The following is a 15,001-nucleotide window of genomic DNA, read 5'->3' as shown; positions in this document are numbered from 1 at the left end:
ACCGTCAATTGTCTTCTCTGTCTTATCAAAAGGAGCCGATTACACAGTTACAATTGTTTTTTTTTTTTTTTTTTCCTTTGTCTGATAGTAGCTGTGCCATGCTGACGTTGTTTGTGGGGTATACCCTGTTGTTATCAGCTTGTACTGTGTATAAACACATTTTAGCCTGCTCTGCTACCGGCTGACCGAATTTAGAATGGACCCGCTAAGCGAAAGGGATTGATGATGATGTTCCATCAAAATAAACGAATTGGGGAGCATTGTCTGCTTTAAAGTACATGTATTCTACTGGGATGCTAAAATTGCCAGACAGTTAAAAAGCAGAAAAGTCTGTGTTGCTGCCACAGTGAGGTTAAAGAGGAAACTCATAACTTGCTACTAAAATAGCCTTCCTTGGAACAATTGTTGTTCTTTAGCTCTGGAAAGAGCATGTTGCATTCTGATAAAAACAGAGATAATAAGAGTACGTATTTTTAGACGTAACGTATACATGTAACCACGAGGCTACACCTCAGAGTAAGTTTATGTCTACGATGAGTGGAAGTAGGAGTAATAGTACAATACCGTTCTTTTTAACATATCTGCCATGTTGCCAACTGAAGGCAATATTTTTTATTTATTTTAAATAAATATTCGACAAGCCGTTCCTAGTAGAGATAATGCTAAGCACCCTAATCTGGTTTCCCTTCTTTGCACCTGTGAAAGTTTCATATTTTTCTTTGGATGCGGCCTCCAGACTTGGATACGATATGCAGTGTGGTCTTGCCATCATCTTATAGAGAAGGATAATTAACTTCTCTGTACTTGCAAAATTCCGGGAAACAGAAGAAAAAGGAGGGAAACAGAAACTACTCCTAAGTTTCTGTTTTCCAAGTGCAGTACCTCGCATATGATAGCATTAAACTTTAACTGCCGTTTATTTACCAACCTTTCAGTTGTCGAACTTCGACAGCTTCCCCTGCATTCCCTTATCAATGTAATTTAGGAAAATAAGAAGCAAGAGGTCCGGTTGCTGATCTCTGAGGGATCCCACTTGCTATTCACAGTTCACTGTGGGGAATACTCATTTATGAGTACCCTTGCGATGCCAGCCCCAAGCCCATCGATTGGTCCCACCTGTTATCTCGAATGCTCTAATTTATACAATAACTTCTCATGAGGAAAAGCCTTATTGAAATCGTTGTTTCACGTGTCTAACTGCTTTATAATCGTGTCACAGTAATTTACCAGATTTGTCAGACAATATCTTCCCTTCACAGCTGAGATCCATTTAGGGTTTATTCTTTTGGAGATGATTCCATATTTCTTATTTTTCTGTAGACTTATGGATTGGGAAGACATTGGCGCTTTTCCATTCCAAGGTAATAATCCCCTGAATGTAATGATGATCTTATTAACATTACTAATGGTTGGACGCACTCACCTGTCACCCCCCCCTTTTTTTTTTTAGTATAACTGTATGTACGCCATCTACTTCTGGTGCTTTTTAGGTAGATTCTTCCTTGATATCAATGTCACTTATTTTAAAGCGGTTCGACCAGCCTGCACCATTTCCCCCGTGGTACCAATGCGATTTCAATGATAAAGATCGTTGCAAAATACTTGTTCAACGGATGTCATTTCGGCTGGATTGTCAGTTATACAAACTCCTTGATCTTGTAAAGAGCCTATCGGATTTATTCTGCTTTTTTGCATTCGTATATGAACAGAACTCCTATTTCCCTGTTCTTAACTCTCTTCGTTAGTGTTTTTCAAGTTTTATCCATCATTGGTTTTATTACATATTTTCTTTTGAGCAAAACATGACTGTCTTAAAGCAACGCCCCAAGGAAAGCATTGTGTTAATTATTGTGTATTTGTTTACCGTTTTAAACCAGGTAAACGTTTGATAACATTGTATATCATTCACTTGTACTAAGGAGTTGAACTCTGAAGTGATTGCCGTGTCCGAAAAGAGTTCAATTTTCCATCTTGTCCGTTCATTATATGGTTGGCTATGCCTTCTGGAGTGCGGATTTAGTTTTTATTTTATTATTATTATTTTATAGGCGAAACTAATTCCAAACAACTTAGGGTGACTAAAGGGCCTTGCCTGCCTACGTGATAGCTACGCCACTGGGTGCTCATTCGAAAACTTTGTGCACTGATGCTTTACCCCTTTGCTTGTGAATCATGGAGGCACTTTCTGAAGACCAATCACAAAACATTGGTAGTAAAGTACAAGGTCCATCTCGCACGTTCCAGAAGTGTTATGCGTATATGCTAACGCGCCTTTTTTAGGCGCTTTAGTCCGTCCGTTCGATTCTCAGTTGTTGGATTTTCAAGAGATTTGATATTTGAGCCTTTTAGAAACATTTAAGTCATCCCGAATTTCATTAAAATCGGACCAATAGAAATCCCAATTATTTTCATCTATTATGCGCTCTTGATATACCGTGTAGCTGAAGCACTAGTTATTATGTTGCCAAGTTCTACTTGGGAGAATGAAGGACAATGGGGCGGATGCGCAGAAGCGAAATGTTCTCGGTTCGCCCATATAAGTCGTTGCTTTTTGCTCTCTTTTTTTATTTTTTGTTTTAAATCATGAATTGTTACTATTTGATAACGCATCTGAAATGTAATGCACTCTGGTTAGTAGGCGCCTCCGTAGCCAGGTGGGCAGGAGCAGCAGTGCGTAGCACACGCTTCTTGATTAGACCGGGATTCGAGCCCGTGACCACCAAATACGGATGGATGCGGAAAGGTCAGGGAATGACCACCGCATATCTCTGGAGCAATATGGCCTTAGTTGCTAATGCTCCTAAAAAACCAAATAACAACAACTCTGGTTAGTTTTTGTTTCAGTCGGTAGCAATTCATATACGAGGGCTGTTCAATAAAGAATGTACCTTTTATTAATCATCCATATTTTGATGGTCCTTTTCAAAGTAGTCCCCATTTAATGAAATGCACTTACAGCAACGTTCCTGCCATTCTTCAAAAACATAATGGAAGCAAGTTTTCAACATGTTGTAAAGTTGTCTTTACAACTTTTTCTGACGACTCGAAACGTTTTCCTCCACTTCTTTAACTTTTAAATAAAAAATTCGCAGGGTGGATGAGGAACATATTTAATGTTAATGCTGGCTAAGTATTCGATGACAGTATGAGCAATGTGAGGTCTGGCATTGTCGTGATGCAGCATCCACCCACCTGCGTGCAGTTGTGGTTGTTTGCGATGAGTGTGATCCTGCAAAGTCCCGCAATAGTCGTATGACGTGTCAAAACATGCTGGTAAACCATTCCTTGAATGTCAAAAAAAGAGATGACATAACCATTCCTGCAGGAGCCATAACCTTTGCTTTTTTCGGTTGGCGATGACGTAGATTTCCAAACAGAGCTTCGTTGCTTCCTCTCTGGGTCGAAATAATGAATACATGTCTCATTTGTCGTTATCACCATCTTAAGTAACCATTCATTGAAGCTCCTGACAAACCTCCATGCGAACTTGCTGTTGCTCAGTTGCGAGTAGTCTTGGAAACCAGCGTACACAAACACGTATCATATGCAAATGGTCATGAAGAATACCATGCGTGCTTCCTACTGATATTCTCAACATCTTTGTCAGTTGTCTTACTGTTATACGATCTTCTCTCACGATTACAGAAGCAGTGTTTATAGTTTCTGTGGTGACAGCAGTGGTCGAAGCTCCGAGACTGACGATTTTTGCGATTGAATCACGTCCATCTCTAAACCGCCTGCGAGCTGTGCTATATGGAAGCGTGAATTCACTATAAGCCTCTTTTAACATGTATTTCAGCTGGTGTTTTCTTGAGACAGAAACAAAATTTGAGAGCAACAATACTGTACCTCGCGAGTCACGCCCATTGTTACATAGGCGAAACTGAACAGGTATAAACTTGACCGACCGCAAGGTAACACCGTGCGCGGCTTAATTTGTGCAGCTAAGCTAGAAATAGCAAGCAGTACGATTGTTCATGAAAATTATTATTTTTTTTGTAATTTTTTTTTTTAGGTTGTGTATAAAAGAAGCAGATTCAGTTTCCTACTCCGATGACCTCAGGTCGGGTTCCCCTTGCGCTGCAACTTCGTATGAAAACATCGACAGAGGTTTATTAAACATAAGTAAAACCATTTTTCACCGAATGACTACAAACTTCACTTAACGACAACACCTTCATTAAAATAAATTTTTTGCTTATATCCTGGACGGCCACATAGGGCCAGAGGAATTTACCAGACAGAAAATGCAAGAACAGCCCCGTATTTAGCAGTCATGCGGTCTGCAACAAAGGTCAACTTAAATGCATGTACTACTGTACCCTCGCGTTTGACCATTCGGCGATTACTACCATTATTTCTGCAGATGAAAGTTAGTGCTTCCGATTTTCAGTCTAATATTGGCCAAAATAAGCCCGAACGAAAACACCATACGCATTTTCAGAGTTGCATAAGCTACTTAAACTATTTTTAGAACTGTGAGAACTGTACCATACATTTTAAAATAAAAAAAACATTTCCCTCCTATCAAGTAGTTTTCATGTGATTAATACATGATCAGCTGCCATGCAATGGTTGTGTACTGGTCTGTATCCAAGGCTTGTTTGTGTTGAGTCAAAAAATATCGAAATAACCCTCGAGAAAATACCTCTGCTTGAGGCCATCTAATTTGAAACCCCAATGAAAAGACTGTCAGAAATTCCTGGAGGAATTTCTGACACGGAGGTCAGTACCTATATTACAAAAGCCATAGGTATTGATGTATCTTGGTGGATAATTTTTTAGCATTAGGGAATATTTAAAATATTTTTTATATTCTGAGATAATGAATACACTATAGTACGCACTTTGTTTTTAAAATTGTTGATTTACTGTATTACTAAAAGTATTTGGAGATCGGCTTCAAAATTACAAATGGAAGGGGCTTCGTGATAGAACAGAAAGCGAAAAGCTGTACTGTAGAAGCTAGATGCCGTCAGATGGAGTATATGCTCAGGGGCGTTCCTAGGGTATGTGGCGCCCGGGTGCCAATCGCAATTTGGTGCTCCCCTTTAAAATTTTCTTCATATATGTATGTAAGTTTCAGGTTTTCAGGCGCCCCTTCAACGTTGACGCCCGGGTGCAGTGCACCCTTTCACCCTCGGGATGGCCCGCCCCTGTTAATATGCTAGTGTTGACACCAAAAGACGTGCCATGGACTGTTATCAGTTTTAAGAATGAATTACCTGGCCGATTTTAAGAGTTATATGATGAGCAGTTAGTCTTATTTTGTGCCAAAGCACTCACTCGAACTCCTCTGTATTCTGCTAGTCTTCAAACGCCATCTGTAGACTCGGATCTAGTACTGAACTTCCATACAATATACAGCTGAAATCGGCAAAAAATATGATAAAAAGTGTTTCTACAAGATCTTTATTATGATTAATGCTAAAAGTAGACGAATATCCTGTTAAACATAGGATTTAGGGGTTAATAGATAAACAGTAATTCTGTTCTTTTGTTTAATGAGCTGGTACTTCTGGTAATACGGTGTACGTTAATGTTTAAATATATTGAATATATGTTAATATTTGGATCCTTGAAATTATTCCACCTTTTTTATTTAGTACTCTTATTCACACAGTATGCCAGATCACTGTACACAAAAAGTGTCATGAGAAAGTCCTTGGAAAATGCTCAGGTTCCGGTCTCGATTCTCAGGCAACAGAGGTAAATATTATAATTAATATATAATTATTTCATCCAGTTAATAATGAAAACAAAATCGAAATTATTTTCTTTTGACATCATGGGCCAGCGTTATGCAATACCAATGCATTACTCTGGGTTTAGAATCTTTTTTTTGTTAGATTTTAGACTAAATCGGACTTTAATACAAAAAAAAAAAGTTACTCTTAAGTTCTGCATGTCACTTTACATCGTTTATCGCGTTAAGCAGGGAATTAGAGATGTATGTATCAAACATAATTTCAAGAGATTTATAAGTTTCTTCATCGATAATAACAGACGACAAAAAAGTGTTTCAATTTCATCGTCTGTTTAAAAATAAAAAGTGGCAGCATTTCATCGTCTGTTATTGTCTATAATAGCAGACGATGAAATTCGAACATTTTGTTTTTATGAAAGCAAAGCTTCATATATTAAAAAATAGAATAAAAGAACTATAATTACTCTTAAATAAGTTTTATTATATTTCTTTTCCTGGATATTTATCTTTCTTCCTCTTTCTCTTAGTATCTTCGAGAGAGGTTCAAGATAAATGTTCCTCACAGGTTCCAAGTCCACACATTTATGAGTCCAACATTCTGTTCGCATTGTGGCTCTCTGCTGTATGGGTTATTCAGGCAAGGATTGAAATGTGTCCGTAAGTAAACTTTCTAATTTCCTACTTTTAAACTTCGAGATCCAGTATTTTGTCCTGGAAGAAAAAGATATCAAAGTGTACATGGAGGTCGGACTGTGCGGGGAAAGGGAGGAGTGAGAATGCCCTAACTTAAAATACTGTATTACCAAGTTTACGTCAATTTATAAATTTTCTGGGAAATAGGAAAAATTTACAGTATTTATTTTATTTTTTTATTATTTATGATTTTTTAAACGTGAAAAAAGAACAAAAATTAATTTCGAGATATTTGCGCTATAGCGAATTACCGTTAAACGAGGTATTCCCTGTATTTTGCAGAGACGACAGATCGATGAGTTTAACTGCCGATTTGTGTTAAATACTAAAAAAAAAAAACAAATAAACTATTATTATTATTAACCGTATTTAATAGTCACGTGGAACAGAACCACGGTCAACACAAACGCGTATACTACATACTCTTGTATCGACCACCCGGCTATGTTAAGCCTATAGCTGCTGGCAGAGGTTATTTTTACAGAGGATGGACCCAAAAAAAAATTTTCAATCTTTTGGATCCAGTTGTGTTTTTCGGAGGTTACTTAAATGCCGAATGCGTTGAATGTTTTTCAAAACGACACGCCGCGTCATTAAGCGAAAAAATTAATTGGTTTTAAAATCATAAAATAGCGTTTGGAGTGATCAGCTGCATCAACAGACCCAGGGTTGGTCCTTAAGCTGGGGTGAAGAGGATGCAATGAACTCGCTGGCCCCAAATGGAAAAGGGGACTCAAATTCAAACAACGGGGTCATCCTCATTTGCGCCAAGAAGGACTAAGTAAGAAGTCATAATATTAATTCTTGCACCCAAGTCTCCTGAACTCTAGGTCAGGACTTGGAGTTCAGCTCATTCCAATAGAAAATATTTGGTCAATTGTTGATCGTGAGCTTTCGAAATCATCATTTCATTCAACTCAAGGATTACAAGAAAATATGAAGCTTTTTATGGAAAACCTTGTGATGCATAAAACTGTATACAAGATGTTCGTTCATCTTGCATATAGTTTTGAAAGACAGTTTCGGATTGTATTTTTATTATTTTTTTTTAAGCAACGTTAGCGTAAAATGCCTATATGCGTAAAATGCGTATTGTCTTCATGTCTGTCTGTCCGTCCTCATGTTATAAATTTGACTCAGTGGATGGATTTTAACGAAATTTTATATTTGGCTCTTTTAGAAAGATTTATCGAGTATTTCGGAATTCTTTTTTCTCATATATATATATTTTGCTAATAAATCATGATTTATTACTATTTGCTAACGCGTCTGAAATGTAACACCTGCGTATATATTAACTAATGTCTTTTTTTTTTTTTTTTTTTTATTTGTCTTTTTTTATCAAAATTTATTAGTTGCTTTTAGTTTCAATATTAAACTTACCACGAACGATATTATCACAATCTTTTTGTGGTTAATCCACAGTGGATTAGTTACGTAACAGACAACAGAAACTGTTTAGAGTTATTGCTCGTTGGAAAGTGGGCTGTTATTTTGGATATTTCTCGTCTTGAGAGTAAAGCTTCTGTAGTTACGAAAAAATTTTTTTTTCGTAAGCAAGAGCGTTGATGTTATGTATACATTTAAACTATAAACAGATAAGTACTTAAATATATAATAATTATTTTTGATTAATTCATTTTTAAACTATTTTTGTATAGCTGAAAGATACTGTGTGCTCTTTATTTTTTTCCATATACTGTATACGTTACTTTTTTAAATAGAACTTGAAATAGCGAACGCAGAATTTCACCACAAGCCATTTACAAGAATAGCTTGTAATATAACTTGAAATGAAAAGCTTGCCAACAGGTTGTTTCAACACTTAAGTGTACAAGCAACCTGTTACCAAGTTACCATTTCAGAAAATTGACCGGCTTCATTCTGAAACTGTACTCTTGGCATTTCATCCACTTGTCCCATGAACATGCCAAAATTCCTAACTAAAATGTGCGTATTACTTGCTACTGAGAAGTGACAATGTTAGCATGTCCCCCCCCCCCACAAAAAAAGACAAAGATGCTTGTTAACTTATGTAACAAGTAGAGAAAGTCAGCGTCGCAAAAATAAATTGTAAGAGGAACGATGGAGATTCGCAACTCAATCAGTTCCTTGAAGTTTTTTTTTTATTATTATTATTAAAAAAGTATCTATCTTACTGCAGGTTTTTTTTTTTTTTTTTTTTAAGCCGCGTTAGCACATAACGCGCCTATTGCCTTCGCCATGTCCGTCCACCTAACAACTCTACTCCCACTAGAACGAATTTTCATGAAATTTTATATTTGGGCCTTTTAAAAAAGATTTGTTAAACCATTCCAAATTCGTCCTCGTTTAATAACTCCACTCCTAGCGAATAGCATTTCATAAAATTAGAAAGATTTGTGGAGCTATTCCAAATTACATTACAATCAGACCTTTAGAAAATTTACGATTATTTCTTTGTCCGTCCGTCTGCATGTAATAACGTCATGAAAATCCATCCACTTATAGTGGATGGATTTCTTGAAGTTTTTATATTTCGCTCTGTTAGAAAGATTTGTCCAAGCCTTCCCAAATTTCATTAAAATCGGACCAATAGAAAATTCGGCAGTTATTATGTTTTATACGTATCACATGGGATATCCATATATTGTAGCTGGAACACAGAATGTTTGTTGCTATGCGCTGGTTGGAGGAATAAATAGGAAACATGGCGGATGCTCAGAAACTAAATTTTCTCGGTTCGTGCATAAGTCTTTGCTTTTTATTTTATTATTATTTTTTTTTTGCCATAAATCATGTTATTACTATTTGTTGATCCCTCATATCATGCATTTTTGTCTCTAGAAAGTTTATGCATATGGGCCTATTTGCACGTTATGTGGGCTGAAAAACCCGGAATAACTCATTGGGGGAAATACTGCTTCCCCCTCCCCCTCCTCCCGAGGTCTGCTAACAGCCTCAATTGAAAAGGGCTTTAGAAATTATTTTAGTCGATTGGAATTGAACCTAGACCTCTCCAAACAATTATCAAACGGTGATATGTCATGCCCATTTATTTATTTTGTTTATTCAGTGAAAATAAATCCGCCTGTGAGTTAGAGGGGTGGTCAAAAAGGTCTGATAACACGATATATAAAATGTATTAAAATAGTACAGAATAGGTTAATTTGATAGCTTAATATCTTATAAAATAACATGAAAAAGTCAGTGTCTTATGGAGTTTTTGGGTTTTTTTTTTTTTTTTTTTTGGTAAGGGGAAAAAGAATGAATATCCATAAATCGAGCATTGTTCATTAATCAAATTTTTGAACAAAGAGTGCAGAAATGCTAAAGAAATTCCCGAAAGAATGAGTAGAGTTTGGGGAAGTATTACATCGTTGCAAAATGGTCGGCAGAGTTCAAAAGAGAATTGACAGTCAGTGATCAAGGTCTGGTCGGCCATCCGAAGTAATCAATTCTGAAATAATCGCTATAGTTGAAGAAAAAAAAAAAATTTAGAAAACAGAAGAATTAAAGTGCCTGGACTTGAAAAAGTACTTAATTTCCCGTGGAAACGTTTTAGCAATAACACATGAGCATTTGGGAATGTCCAAAGTTGTGCAAGTTTGGTTCCCGGAAACCTTACCATTCATGGCAAACATCTGAGGGAGGAGTTATTAAAAGAGAATTTAAAATTAATTCTCGCTCACCCAAATAGATTTTTATTCTGTTTGGTGACAAGTGATGAAACTTTTAAAGTAATAGTCATTATAGTAATGACAGTATGCTACTGCAACAGGATCTAGAAAAGTTGGGCAGATGGGCTGAGAAGTAGCAACTGAAGTTTAACATTGACAAATGCAAAGTACTGCATGTGGGTAGAAGTAACCCCAGAGAAACGCCCCAACTGTACTACACTCAGGGTGGTAGAGAATGAAAAATACCCGGGGGTAATTGTGCAGTCAGATATGAAATTTGCTGAGTAGTGCAGACAGGCTGCCATGGGGTCTTGTTACAGGAATTTTGTTAGTAGGGAAAAGGTGGTGATTATCCCCTTTTATAAGGCAACGGTCAGGCCATGCCTTGAGCACCGCGTACAGGTCTGGCGGCCTCATTTTAGGAAGGATGTAGAGCTGTTGGAAGGAGTATAGAGAAGGGCAACGAGATTGGTGAGGGGAAGAAAGGGGTGCTCTTACCAAGAAAGGCTTAAGTTCTGCAAATTGCAGCGGCTGGAGACTAGGCATCCACGAGGTGATCTAATTGAGGTGTATAAAGCCTTGAATGGATTAAGCAGGCTCAATGCTGATGGGATTCTTCGTCTTGCTCAGATTACAAACCTGAGGGGACATAAATTCAAATTGAACAAAGAAAATTGTAGAATAGATGTGCAGAAATTGCCTTTAGCCAGCTGGCCGTTGATTGCTGGAATAAACTTCCATATGTCGTTGTGGAAGTTGATAGCTTAAATAAATTCAAGGAAGAACTAGACAAAGTTTTAGAGCGAATGGATCTGTGAAATGGGAAAATTTTATTTATTTTTTTTTTTTTGCTGATGCTCTATAAGCTTGCTTTCTTGCATTTGCATCATATGCCTCTACTGATAATGAAGAGCTAAAAGCAGCCGTGGAAGCCTGGTTTGATGCCCAACGTGAAGAATATTTTTGAAGGATTAGTCTTTGCAGATTAAATACAATAAGTAAATTGAACTTCAGGGTAAATACATTGACACGCACACGGCATATTGTACCTAAATCTTTTATACTCCGTTCTCAGACCTTCTTGACCACCCCTCTTATTCCATGGTATTTCTTTTGAGTACGAAAATCTATTGCATACCAATATATAAAAAATAACTCCCCCATTATTGTTTTATTATTTACAACCCAATGTTTAAAAGTAACCACCCTTATTGAGCTATCAACCAGATAAACCCTGAGATCTCTAGAGAAACGTGCCATTGTTGTTCATAACAAAATGAGAGTAGCATTAACCCATTATGGCAAACGTTTATCAAAAAAAAAAAAAAAAAAAAATCCATCTCAGGACAAGTCTACTTTAATAAAAAGGGATATTTCTTCTCATAGTTCCACCATTTGAAAAATGAACGGACGTTAATGTTATTCTCGTATTTTTATAAGTAACTTTGGAGAAATTAGCAGTTTACAATATGGTTGGTAATCCAATATTGAAATCTTATCACATTTGAAACAATGGCCTGGGAGGAGGGGGGCGGGATTACAGAAGATTTTGCCAGCTCAGAGGCTCTGAAAGTAGAGTTCACCCGGTTGATCTCTCATATTAGGAATCAACCAGAATTTTTCTTGGATATGCGGAAATGTATATCCAAGGAGAAGACAAGACGTTGTGAGAACTATTATAAGTACTTTATTGAGATAATCTCCTAAAATAGATTTTCTAAGTTAAGAGAAAGTTTTATGATGATTTTAAAACGTATTGAAACATTCTAAAATAAATGTTTATTACGGTAAAAAAAGATGGTTGTAAATATTTTCCAAACAACAAAACAGCAATCATTTTGTTGTTTGGCCAATAGTGTGAAACTTTAAGGAAAGCTACCCTTGCTTGTAACGTCTTCAGTAGTCCAAATTAGTCTTCCTAAGTTCTGGTGTTTCTTTTATGAAAGCACAATATACCTTAATATAATCAATGACTCACGTCTGGCAACTACTGCGCAACCTGCTAGAATTAAAGATTTCCTCTTTGGGCGAGTTCTATTTTAACCACATCGTAATTAAGAAGTTTCTTTGTTAAAGAAATCATTAACATGCGACAACGGTAAAGGTACAGTAATAACGTGGACTGCTATATAATAGTGTTAACAATACCTCCTATAGGAAGTATCTATTATTACAATTTGATATGGCTTTCCTTATTTTTGAGATTTTTCTCTAATTCGAAAACAGTGGATATAGTTCTAGAGAGGGGAACTTAACTCTGTGTAAAAAAATTCTCAATTCAGACGTGCATGATGACATGAAGAATTACCACGCGGCATTTATTACAAAAGTATAAAATTGCCGCGCTGTGTCATTCATCATTAAGACTAGTTCACCCACATACTTATGCCAAGAAACTTCAGGAATTACAAAGAAGAGGTCTTCACTCTTAAAAATTGCATAATAACTTTCCTCACGAACTTAGTGCAGTTATGTCATAAGTATCCCTAATTGTCTACGTCTAACTTAGCCATTGGCAGTTGTATTTGTTTCTAAATTTGCCAGTGTGCGTCAGAGAACGCCAAGGCTTCCAACTAACTGGGGTACAGGTGTCTTGCCAATCTATTTGGCGCCAGATTAAAAAAAAAAAAAAAAAAAAAAAAAACTTGCTTCGACCACAACACTGAATCTATTCCGTACTTTGTGTTATGTGAACAGCATGTAAAGTTTTACAACACAGGCCTCTAGTGTCTGTACCATGCAGCTATAAGTAACACGTGTGTACTGCCTGAATTGTCATCAGATAACTTCAGAAAAGTTTCAAACGTGATGAATATATTCCGAGTCTAAGGAGCCCCTGTTTAATTCATGGGCATCTTGGATTATGTAAATAATTCCTTGTGCTTGTAACGCTTCTTAATGTTGATTATCCATTACGTCACATATATAAACTTGTAGAGTGCTGCAAAATTACCCGGAAAGACACTGTCTTTCAAATTGCTGTTTTACTTAAGTAGAGTGAGGTGTTTAAGGAGTGTCAAAGGCAGGAATTTGTAGAGTTCAAGATTTTGATTTGCGTGCCATTGACTGTACTATTACTAACATTTTGCTAACTTTAAAGAGCTCATTTAAGCCATTGCAGGAGTAGAACCATGTTGTCCAGGAGATACGATTCCCCGCTATCTTTCAATCCGGAATCATATGTAAGACCATTACATGATAATTCTTTTCCTGGTTTTAACGAACCTGCAGGATTTGGTATTAGAAGTGGGTTTTCTCGTTCACCTCCACCGATATTCTCTCGTCCTAGGATCGGTGGATACGAAACTAGTGAGCATGGATTATTTCGATCTGCTTCTTCCGACAGAATTCCAGCCATGTTGAGTGGATCAACATTTAGTCCGTTGGCCCGTTCAGCACTTACACCAAAATCACTACGGCCTATTTTTGACATGGATGAGCCATTGTTTCCTTCTGTTCGAAGAGACTTGGAAGCTCCATTTTCGTCGAGTTTGTTTAACTCGAGATCTTCCGGATCGCTACCCGATTCGCCTCTACTTCGACGGAAACAGATATCTCCTTGGCACGAGAGAAATGATTTTGATAGTTTTTCTCCAAGACCAGTCACAAGAACTATACCAGATTTCCACCACATCACCACAAACTATTTTCGTCCTGCCATTCGTTCACGACCTATTCTTCACAGTGATTATGTACCAAGGCCAAAGGTCGAACGACAGAACTTTCCCGTAGGTATTCTTCGAAACAGACAAGTTATTAAATTTAGAGAGGCAAACAGATCCGATCTTCCTCATCAGAGAGTATCATGGAAAGTGCCTTCTCCTCCCGCTTCCAGTCCTTTAGTAACAAGGAAAAACAGAGTCGAAAACCAAAATGAGCAATCTGATGAAGTAGTTGATAGTGCGGACACAAATAATAATCAGGAGGTGGATTCCAGAAGAAGAAGAAGAAATCAAAATCAACAAGCCGAGAATCTGCTTACTGAACAGCAACTGGATTCCAGAAGACGAAGGGTAAAGGATCATCAAAATCTTCAAAGTGATGCTACAAACGATAGCCCAGTTACGTCAAATGAATCGAATTCCAGAACTGAAAAGGAAGAAGACACCAAAGATCTTTCCCCAGAAACAGAAGGTGAGCTTCTACATTTTCAAGATAAAAATTTTAAAGATAAAATAATTAATTTTTTTTATTTACTTTTAGTTTCAAATATTGAACTTTACCATCTAAACTCTTCTATAGTTAATCCTTTGCATAACAGCAGACAAAAACTATGTTAAGGTTGCCCATTGGAAGGAGGAAAGTATGCTGTTATTTTGTGTACTTCTCATCTTGAAATTTATATTGCCTCTGAGTTGACAAGGTGCTTTGCTGATAAGATGCCCAGCCTCGCATAGATGAAACAGCAATAGGCTTTGAGTAACGTATTACAGATAAATAGCAGTTATATTTATCAATATGGAAAGTGCTGTTTGTTTGGAGTGCAGCGTCGCCGTATCTCCTTAAGATAAGGTTCTAACCTGAGCGATCAAAGCCTGCTTTGAGGATTTTTTATTCAAAAAACACCTCATTTGCTTTAACGAAATTCACTATAAGTAAATTCAGTCTTTAGTGGGAATCGGCTGTTTATCCATCCTTTTTAAAGTTTGAATCATCAACATATGATTCAAACTTTAAAATGGATGGTGACATTTCAACTCTAAACATGGATGGCTTTCTGGAATGTTTACATTGCTGCTATGAGCAGTTATCTTAAAAGATTTTTACATTAATTAAAGTGAAATTATGAGCGGTCAACTTGCGTTATTTAGAGAGGGCCGATCTAACTCGTGTTGAAACTGCAAATAACTCGCCAGGGAGGAAATCGAAATAAATTTTTATTTAGTGTACATATGAAGTAAGGCTTTGTTCAGGCTGAAAAGAGTAGATGAATTCAAGTATT

General features: G+C 36.9%; 1 protein-coding gene across 5 annotated transcripts in view; it reads left to right on the top strand.

Annotated features, from left to right (window-relative positions):
• LOC150088833 (putative protein kinase C delta type homolog) overlaps nucleotides 1–15,001 on the top strand; it is a 121,089-nt gene that overhangs the window by 40,273 nt on the left and 65,815 nt on the right. For 3 of the 5 annotated variants that reach the window (XM_090369691.1, XM_090369690.1, XM_090369693.1), the window contains exon 1: nucleotides 12,771–14,193. In XM_090369691.1, coding sequence (XP_090225817.1) covers nucleotides 13,191–14,193 — 1,003 coding nt within the window. In that variant the 5' untranslated portion in view covers nucleotides 12,771–13,190. Of the gene's footprint in view, nucleotides 1–5,623; nucleotides 5,710–6,234; nucleotides 6,365–12,770; nucleotides 14,194–15,001 lie in introns of those variants that run through there. The other 2 variants (XM_090369694.1, XM_090369692.1) reach the window with 1 other exon arrangement.

The sequence above is a fragment of the Mastigoproctus giganteus genome, chromosome 3 (genome assembly GCF_048544385.1).
Source record: "Mastigoproctus giganteus isolate SK-2022 chromosome 3, ASM4854438v1, whole genome shotgun sequence".
Lineage (NCBI taxonomy): Eukaryota > Metazoa > Arthropoda > Arachnida > Uropygi > Thelyphonidae > Mastigoproctus > Mastigoproctus giganteus.
This window is presented reverse-complemented; position numbering and strand designations above follow the sequence as displayed.